The 10,490-nt window shown below is 42.2% G+C and overlaps 2 gene segments (V, D, J or C); both read left to right on the top strand.

The window, feature by feature from the left end:
* Nucleotides 1-1,591: 1,591 nt before the first annotated feature.
* Nucleotides 1,592-2,580, top strand: LOC112842803 (T cell receptor alpha variable 3-like). The segment is given in 2 exon segments: nucleotides 1,592-1,900; nucleotides 1,997-2,580. Coding segments are annotated over 2 exon segments (432 nt in total).
* A 1,957-nt stretch (nucleotides 2,581-4,537) lies between these two features.
* Nucleotides 4,538-10,247, top strand: LOC109201757 (T cell receptor alpha variable 27-like; the record flags this gene model as incomplete). The annotated part of the segment is given in 3 exon segments: nucleotides 4,538-5,105; nucleotides 5,260-5,495; nucleotides 10,176-10,247. Coding segments are annotated over 3 exon segments (351 nt in total), but the record flags the coding sequence as incomplete, so codon positions are not given.
* Nucleotides 10,248-10,490: the final 243 nt, after the last annotated feature.

The raw sequence follows: 10,490 nt of genomic DNA, 5'->3' as shown, positions 1-10,490 counted from the left end.
ACATGAATGTTCTGTACATGCAAATTATGTGCTTGTAAACGCAAGAAGGGGCGTTACAATACCCTGATGTTATAAAAGCAATCTAGAGTGTATTTTGGGTAGAGATGTACAACTGTTTTGCAGTTTGCACCTCTCCACGCGGCGTGAATTCATTAAAATCAATTGTTTGAACCACCTCTTCTGGACCATCATTGTTTTACTCTCATCCTCAATTTCGGACCCGTAACACTATCTATCTATCTATCTATCTAGTTATTATTATTTATTTCCTGTTGGATCAAACACCAACAGGAAAAATAGGACCAACCAGGATTAGCTCGGAGCTTCTTAGTAGAGTTTGAGGACTTTGTATCCTCCACCTTCAAGCTGGAAAGAATCCTTCTGCTGGAGGATTTTCATTTCCATGTGGCTGACAGTTCATGCCACGCTGCTTCTGACTGTCTTAATCTCGTAGACTCTTTTAATCTTAGCTAACATGTGACTGGGCCAACACACAGCGGTGGCCACACCCTGGATCTGATTCTGTCACTGGGTCTGGATATGGGACCAGTCTGGGTCTGATTCTGTCACTGGGTCTGGATATGGGACCAGTCTGTCGTGAGGACATTTTTATTAGCAATCATGAACATATTTTTATTTGATCTCTCCTTTACTCGTGACATTCTGCCCTTTGTTCATGTGAAGCATTCACGACTAATTACTGACTGTGTGGTGGAAGAATTTGTTGAAGTGTTTGATAATAATCTAGCTGAAACTGATGATGTGGAACGGCATGTGGCCTCCTTCATTTCACAGAGTGTAAAATAAATACATAGTGGCTCCTCTTAAAGTCAGGAAAGGCATCACGGTTAAATCTCCACCCTGGATCACAGAAGCTGTCTGCAGCTTTACGCGAATTTGCCATAAAACTGAGCTCCTGTGGAAAGCCACAAAACTTGAGGTTCATAAGCTCTGCTTAAACAGCACCACACTGAGCACACAGCCCTGAAGAGCTCCAGCGCTCAGTGTGGTGGTGTTGGAGGTGCTGTTACCGACTGTCTGAGGTCTCTCCGTCAGCAAGTCCAGGATCCAGTAACAGAGGGAGGTGTTCAGGCCCAGCAGGCCCAGTTTTCAATCAGGTGCTGAGGATGGTTGTGTTGAATGCTGAACTGAAGTCTATGAACAGCATTCGTACATATGTGTCCTTATTGTCCAGGTGGGTGAGGGCGAGATGTAGGGTGGTGGTGATGGCGTCTTCTTTTGACCAGTTTTTATATTCCCTGTAAAGCACTTTGTCTTAAAAAGTGTTATATAAATACATTTTACTTCACATCAAACTGACCAAAGAGCCACAAAGTCAAACAGATGTTGTGTCCAAAAGTGTCAGCTGTAACTGGGACTGCTGCTGCACCACAACAATCCTGCGTGTCGTGTCCACAGACATGACGTCTCTCAGGTTTGTGTTTTAAGATCCAATCAAATAAGATGATGCTTCATTTGAACAAACAGTTGTGAACAAAAATCCTTCCCAACATACACAAACTATTCTGAGATGTTTCTTGAATTCAGGACTTCTTACGCATTTTTCTCCAAATGTCTCAAGTTTCAGACTTTTTAACTGTGTGAGTATCACCGACTCTCTGACTCTGTCTACATCGTTAATGTGACTTCTGCTTGTGTGACGTGTCACACGGCTCCCTTAAATCATTTTGGTTATAAAGTGTGTTAACCACAGGAGGAGGAGTGACTGAGAGCAGAGAGGAGGAGCAGAGATTCAGGGAGGAGCTGAGCTGTTACTGAACTATAGAAGAGAGAAAAACCTCCACATTCAACAGAGTTCAACACAAAACAAACTTCATGTTCCTCAACATGCTGTCATTACATCACTGTGTGTTTCCTCTGATTCTTCTCACTCTCACAGGTATGCTCACCTACACAGGAAACTATGTTCAATTCAAATGATTCATTCATGTCAATTATTTATTGAAAGAATTCTAAGACTGATTTCTTCCTTCAGGTGTCAGCTGTGATCAGCTCAGTCCAGTCAAAGATGAAGAGTCCAGTGTAGAGGGCAGCACAGTTACTCTGACCTACACTTACAAAGTGTCAACTGGTGATTATTTCTTCTGGTATCGACAACATCCAGGAAGAGCACCAGAGCTCCTGATCTCACACTCTGCTTCAGGAGCAGTAGGAACAGAAAATATTCCTGGACTGAAGATTCAAGTGGTGGGAAAAGAAATCAAGATGAGCATCTCCTCTGCTGCAGTGACAGACTCTGCTGTGTACTACTGTGCTCTGCAGCCCACAGTGACAGGAAACACCAAAACTCTGTACAAAAACCTTTGGAGCAAAGACAACAGAATACTCCACAACATCCACTAGAGGGAGCCACACACTGTTAAACCACTCTCCTTCTTTTGGATACAATCCCCTCTGAATAGTTTAGCAAAAGAAAACATCGGTGTAAATCATAACGTAGTTACCTGGAAAAATGCAAATGTGAGTCAAATTCTGATTTGGATGTAATAAAACACAAGTTTACAGTTCAAGGCACTTCTTACAGACATTTAAATGAACATGAGAACTGAATAAATACGTGTTGACCGAGTGACACAAAGAAATTTGAGGTTTGAAAAATTGTTGAAAATATGATGAGTGTAAATTTATATTATCCTCTAAAATTTCACAACGTTTCTCTTTTGTTTTCTTAAAATAGACTCAACAGAAAAGTTTCAAGATAAAAAAATCAAATTGTTTAATGTTTAAAGCAAAATTACTGAAGTTAACAGATCAATTCGAGCAAAAGAGTCTTTTTTTTTTTTTGCCTGTCCCATTTCGTTCTTTAGCCGTCAGAATTGTTGTCTGAAGACCAACAAGGATACCAAATGGATTTATCTTGTCAAATGGATCATCATGGCCTTGCCGTTTTGAGAGGGACAGTGAGAAAGGGCACTTAAAAAGAGAAACAAAAAATCTCCTGGATCACCTGTTGACAGAAAAAGAAGAGAAAACAAGCAAAAAAAACAAAGCAACATACTAAACACAACACCATCGCATTAATCTAGCTAAGTGTAAACAGCAGTAAATACTAAACATTGAATGTTGTTGTGCAGCACGCAGGACCAACAGCGCACAATGTGCTTTGAAGTAGCAGCCAAGAAAGGTGTAGTTTATGTCTATGAACAGTGTACACCTGTGTGCGCACCTGTGCTGATCAGCGCGCTTGTATACAAAAGGTTAGAGGGTGTAGAGGGCCATAGCCCCGTCCCCCAGGGCATGAAGCAGGCATGGAGGAGATCCAGGCTCCAGACATCCAGAGGCCCCAGAGTGCGAGAGCCCAGGGATTTTTGGTAATTCCACTGTTGTGGAAATTTTAATTACCAAAGCCTACAGACGGGATGAGTTGTAACAACACCTTTATTTCAGCTATCTCATGCATGAGGAGGGACGTCAGTCAGGGGGCACTGAAAGTCGTCTCTGACAATGAACAGTTCAGGTCCTTTTTATACACAGTCACAGAACAAAAGGCTTTTACAGTTGCAGTTCACACCTTGGCTCTAAACAGACAGACTCTCTATCACCTGTGTGAATCTCCCCCACTCTGGGGTCAAGTCTTCCTGTGTGAGCTTCCGTCTCCTGGGAGACATTCACCAGTTTCTCACCGTCTGTTTCCCAGCTTGAATGAGGTGTGAACCAGACATACTAAACTAAGTAACATGAAAGCATTTCATCAAGACAATACATTAAAGGACAATACACTAAAGAGAAATCCCACAACACCACGCTGGTGGAAATCCAAACAAAACACGCATTAAGAGGCTCTAATGTCTGTGTCTCAATCTCGTGGTCCATGTCACCTCTGCCTTACCTAATGTCCACCTACTGTTACTCATTTATATTAAGATTTAAACATCTAGTTGGTATTGGTATGGAGAGTAACCTTCAGTAATAGTAATAAATCACACAGCAATAGGACATTCATGTAGTTGTAAAAAAGCATGATGATATATTAAATAATCCAAAGTAATCAGAATACGTTACTCTCATTGAGTAACGTAACAGAATACATTGCAAAATACATTTTGGGGCATGTAATCTGTAATCTGTAGTGGGATACATTTTAAAAGTAACCTTCCCAACACTGCACATCATCACTCTTCTCACAGGTGTGATACTGTAACACACCTGTGAAACTGATACTCTCTATATTTTGGAATAAAACAATTATTTTAACTGTGCTATTGTATGAGTAGGGTTGATGTTTTCAGTTGTTTTGGTCCACAGTGATAAGATGGGTCAATGGTGCCAAGTTTTCTTGCCATCCTGGTTTAAGTAGGACAATCTTACTATTGAAGAACAATTTCTGGTGGGGAACACTAGAAAAGGATATGTTCCCACACATCTTTTTCTAGTGTTCCCCATCAGAAATGATGCTTCAGTGGTGCTCCAAGTGGTGGAAGCCAGTTGTTAGGTCTGCTTAATAGAAAAGTAAAACTGTCCTGAAGAGCCATAATACAATCGTTTGGGGCGTGTTACATATGTAGAGTTTCCCCCGTGTGAATTCTCATGTGCTCTGGTTCCAGCTGAGGCTCAGCAGCATCCTCTGCTCCTCCTCACACTGGGCCACATCTGTTTGAGTTTAAAGCAGGCATACCCAGTCAGAGCATCTCTCACTGTTCTTCATCCCAGCCTAAACCAAGCCAGCTAGAAGGACTAGTAAAACTCATCCTGAGTGTGTCTCAGCTGCAGGACTGCTTCACACACAGAGTGAAATGCATTTGAGTGCTTCTGAAGCTGCTGATCTCCTGAACTTTCACCATGACTATCATTCAGTAATGTGAAAACAAAACCAGTGAGCTCTCTTTAATGATGAAAGAACTCTGAGAGAACAATCAGACTGGTTGTAGCAGACAGAGAGACCAGGATCACTCAGACAGAAACTCTTTAAAACTGCGCTGAGCAGGAAAGCAGCTCCTCCTCCTCCTGACTGCAGAAACCTGTCTGACTCCAGCTGTGAACATCAGACCACTCACAGCTAACTCCCAGTGAACATCACTTCCAACATTTCTCCTCTGGAAACATGGAAAAACTGGCTGTGATTTGGATCTTTGCAGCTCTCGTAGGTACGTATGTTTCTGACAGGAACACCTGAAATTCAAAGACATGTTTACAGCGTTACAGATCCAGTTTGGATTTTCTTTGAGCTCACTGTGTTTTTCCAATGATGGACATGTGACTGTGGAACAGAGCTGTAAATATAACATGTTGTTTCATCAGCAGGTAACAGCTTGGAAGATGATATTACTGCCAGCAGTGCTGAAGTGTTTTCATCAGAGGGCCGAACAGTTACTGTGTCCTGTAACTATTCAGTTAAAGCTGAGAATCTCCAGTGGTATCGACAGGATCCTGGATCAGCTCCTCAGTTCCTTCTCCTCATCACTGATACGAGTGAGCCGACTGTGGTAAGAGCAACTCCCCCAAACCCTCGACTGACTTGGTTCGCTCGCTCTGCGGTATAGTATCACTTCCTGTTCCTGCTCAAACACAGTGGTGTTTCTGAGTAGCTTTTCTGCTTAGCAATTTAATTTAAATCTTTTGATACATCCCTTTTTCATAGTATAATCTTAACGTGCTTCATCTGAATCACCCTTTCTGTGTGCTCACTGCCTAATTTATAGCCAAAGTATTCACTCACTGTCTCTGTACTGTTTCGCTAGCTTAGCTTAGCTCGTAGCCGACTCGTTAGCACCATGGCTACTTCACCTGTCCCTCCTGCACTTTCCTGCTCATTGTGTCAGATGTTTAGTTACTCCTCGGCCTCCTTTAGCAGTAATGATACCTGTAACAAATGTAGCATATTTGCAGCTCTGGAGGCCAGGATTACTGAATTGGAGACTCGGCTTCGCACCCTTCATTCACCCGTAGCTAGCCAGGCCCCTGTAGCTGGTGCAGCCGAAGATAGCGTAGGCCCCGCTAGCTGTTCCCCGGCAGACCCCAAGCAGCTGGGGAAAGAGGGCGGCTGGGTGACGGTGAGGAGGAAGCATAGTCTTAAACTGAAGCCCCAGGTACACCACCAACCTGTTCATGTGTCTAACCGTTTTTCCCCACTCGGCGACACACCCGCCGGGGGTCAAACTCTGGTAATTGGCGATTCTGTTCTCAGACATGTGAAGCTAGAGACACCGGCAACCATAGTCAATTGTCTTCCAGGGGCCAGAGCAGGCGACATTGAAGGAAATTTAAAACTGCTGGCTAAGGGTAAACGTAAATACAGTAAGATCATAATTCACGTCGGCAGTAATGACACCCGGTTACGCCAATCGGAGGTCACTAAAATCAATATTGAATCGGTGTGTAACTTTGCCAAAACAATGTCGGACTCTGTAGTTTTCTCTGGTCCCCTCCCCAATCAGACCAGGAGTGACATGTTTAGCCACATGTTCTCCTTAAATTGCTGGCTGTCTGAGTGGTGTCCCAGAAACGATGTGGGCTTCATAGATAATTGGCAAACCTTCTGGAGGAAACCTGGTCTTGTTAGGAGAGACGGCATCCATCCCACTTTGGATGGAGCAGCTCTCATTTCTAGAAATATGGACCAATTTATTAAACCCCCCAAAATATGACTATCCAGAGTTGGGACCAGGAAGCAGAGTTGCAGTCTTACACGCCTCTCTGCAGCTTCTCTCCTCCTGCTACCCCCCCAAAAACCCATCTCCATAGAGACTGTGTCAGCTCCCAAAAAGACAAAAAACAAACCAAAAACCAGCAACAAACAACTTAAACATAGAAAATCACAAAGAAAGAACAATACAGTATCCACATCTGAACCAAAGAGTAAAACAATGAAATGTGGATTATTAAATATTAGGTCTCTCTCCTCCAAGTCTCTGTTAGTACATGACTTAATAATTGATCAACAAATCGATTTACTCTGCCTTACAGAAACCTGGTTGCAGCAGGATGATTATGTTAGTTTAAATGAATCAACACCCCCGAGTCATTCTAACTACCAGAAACCTCGAAGCACAGGCCGAGGGGGCGGTGTGGCAGCAATTTTTCACACCAGTCTATTAATTAACGAAAGACCAAGACAGACTTTTAATTCATTTGAAAGCCTGATGCTTAGCCTTGTCCACCCCAGCTGTAAAACTCAGAAACCAGTCTTACTTGTTATCATCTATCATCCACCTGGGCCTTACACAGAGTTTCTCTCTGATTTCTCAGACTTTTTATCTGATTTAGTGCTCAGCTCAGATAAAATAATTATTGTGGGTGATTTTAACATCCATGTAGATGCTAAAAATGACAGCCTCAACATCGCATTTAATCTGTTATTAGACTCAATTGGCTTCTCTCAAAATGTAAAAGAACCCACCCACCACTTTAATCACACTCTAGATCTTGTTTTAACATATGGCATAGAAACTGAACATTTAACAGTGTTTCCTGAAAACCCTCTGCTGTCTGATCATTTCCTGATAACATTTACATTTACAATAATTGATTACACAGCAATGGAGAGTAGACTTTATCACAGTAGATGTCTTTCTGAAAGTGCTGTAACTAAGTTTAAGAATATAATCCACCCACTGTTATCATCTTCAATGCCCTGTACCAACATAGAGCAGAGCAGCTATCTGAACGCTACTCCAACAGAGGTTGATTATCTTGTTAATAATTTTACCTTCTCACTACGTACGACTCTGGATACTGTAGCTCCTGTGAAAACTAAGGCCTCAAATCCAAAGTACCTGACTCCGTGGTATAATTCTCAAACACGTAGCCTAAAGCAGATAACTCGTAAGCTGGAGAGGAAATGGCGTGTCACAAATTTAGAGGATCATCATTTAGCCTGGAGAAATAGTTTGCTGCTTTATAAGAAAGCCCTCCGCAAAGCCAGAACATCTTACTATTCGTCACTGATTGAAGAAAATAAGAACAACCCCAGGTTTCTCTTCAGCACTGTAGCCAGGCTGACAAACAGTCAGAGCTCTACTGAGCCAACCATCCCTTTAACGTTAACTAGTAATGACTTCATGAACTTCTTCACAAATAAAATTTTTATCATTAGAGAAAAAATTACCAATAATCATCCCACAGATGTAATATCGTCTACAGCTACTTTTAGTACCATCAATGTCAAGTTAGACTCTTTTTCTCCAATTGATCTTTCTGAGTTAACTTCAATAATTAATTCCTCCAAACCATCAACGTGTCTTTTAGACCCCATTCCTACAAAACTGCTCAAAGAAGTCCTGCCATTAATTAATTCTTCGATCTTAAGTATGATCAACCTATCTCTAATAATCGGCTATGTACCACAGGCCTTCAAGCTGGCTGTAGTTAAACCTTTACTCAAAAAGCATCTCTAGACCCAGCTGTCTTAGCTAATTACAGGCCAATCTCCAACCTTCCTTTTATATCAAAAATCCTTGAAAGAGTAGTTGTCAAACAGCTAACAGATCATCTGCAGAGGAATGGCTTATTTGAAGAGTTTCAGTCAGGTTTCAGAGCTCATCACAGCACAGAAACAGCTTTAGTGAAGGTTACAAATGATCTTCTTATGGCCTCTGACAGTGGACTCATCTCTGTGCTTGTCCTGCTAGACCTCAGTGCTGCGTTCGATACTGTTGATCATAATATCCTATTAGAGCGATTAGAACATGCTGTAGGTATTACAGGTACTGCACTGCAGTGGTTTGTATCATATCTATCTAATAGACTCCAATTTGTTCAAGTAAATGGAGAGTCCTCTTCACACACTAAGGTCAGTTATGGTGTTCCACAGGGTTCAGTGCTAGGACCAATTCTGTTTACATTATACATGCTTCCCTTAGGCAGCATCATTAGAAGACATAGCATAAATTTTCACTGCTATGCAGATGACACGCAGCTCTATCTATCCATGAAGCCAGGTAACACACACCAATTAGTTAAACTGCAGGAATGTCTTAAAGACATAAAGACCTGGATGGACGCTAACTTTCTGCTTCTTAATTCAGATCAAACTGAGGTTATTGTACTCGGCCCTGAAAATCTTAGAAATATGGTATCTAACCAGATTCTTACTCTGGATGGCATTACCTTGGCCTCCAGTAACACTGTGAGGAACCTTGGAGTCATTTTTGACCAGGACATGTCCTTTAACGCACATATTAAACAAATATGTAAGACTGCTTTCTTCCATTTGCGCAACATCTCTAAAATTAGAAATATCCTGTCTCAGAGTGATGCTGAAAAACTAGTTCATGCATTTATTACTTCCAGGCTGGACTACTGTAATTCACTATTATCAGGATGTCCTAAAAACTCCCTGAAAAGTCTTCAGCTAATCCAAAATGCTGCAGCAAGGGTCCTGACAGGGACTAGGAAGAGAGAACATATTTCTCCTGTTTTGGCTTCCCTTCATTGGCTTCCTGTTAAATCCAGAATTGAATTCAAAATCCTGCTCCTCACATACAAGGTCTTAAATAATCAGGCCCCATCTTATCTTAATGACCTTGTGGTACCATATCACCCTATTAGAGCACTTCGCTCTCGCTCTGCAGGCCTACTTGTTGTTCCTAGAGTATTTAAAAGTAGAATGGGAGGCAGAGCCTTCAGTTTTCAGGCCCCTCTTCTGTGGAACCAGCTTCCAGTTTGGATTCAGGAGACAGACACTATCTCTACTTTCAAGATTAGGCTTAAAACTTTCCTTTTGGCTAAAGCATATAGTTAGGGCTGGACCAGGTGACCCTGAATCCTCCCTTAGTTATGCTGCAATAGACGTAGGCTGCCGGGGATTCCCATGATGCATTGAGTTTTTCCTTTCCAGCCACTCACTATGTGTTAATAGACCTCTCTGCATCGAATCATATCTGTTATTAATTTCTGTCTCTCTTCCACAGCATGTCTTTCATCCTGTTTTCCTTCTTCACCCCAACCGGTCGCAGCAGATGGCCGCCCCTCCCTGAGCCTGGTTCTGCCGGAGGTTTCTTCCTGTTAAAAGGGAGTTTTTCCTTCCCACTGTCGCCAAAGTGCTTGCTCATAGGGGGTCATATGATATGATTGTTGGGGTTTTCTCTGTATTTATTATTGTGCGATCTATTGTACAATATAAAGCGCCTTGAGGCGACTTTTGTTGTGATTTGGCGCTATATAAATAAAATTGAATTGAATTGAATTGAATTGAATTGACTGCTGCACTGATCAAGAAGAGAAATCGAGTCGATCTGGAGATCTCCTCTGCTGCAGTGACAGACTCTGCTGTGTACTACTGTGCTCTGCAGCCCACAGTGACAGGAAACACCAAAACTCTGTACAAAAACCTTTGGAGCAAAGACAACAGAATACTCCACAACATCCACTAGAGGGAGCCACACACTGTTAAACCTCTGATTCTTGTGTCATTGGACTGATGACAAAGACAACAGAGAAATGAAGCAGTAAAGATCAGAGACAGAGACAGAGCTGCTGTGGAAGCACAAAACTATTTGATTGGCTGAGCTATTAAACTGGCCCCGCCCACT

Source organism: Oreochromis niloticus, linkage group LG18 (assembly GCF_001858045.2).
Source record: "Oreochromis niloticus isolate F11D_XX linkage group LG18, O_niloticus_UMD_NMBU, whole genome shotgun sequence".
Taxonomy (NCBI): Eukaryota; Metazoa; Chordata; class Actinopteri; order Cichliformes; family Cichlidae; genus Oreochromis; species Oreochromis niloticus.
This window is presented reverse-complemented; position numbering and strand designations above follow the sequence as displayed.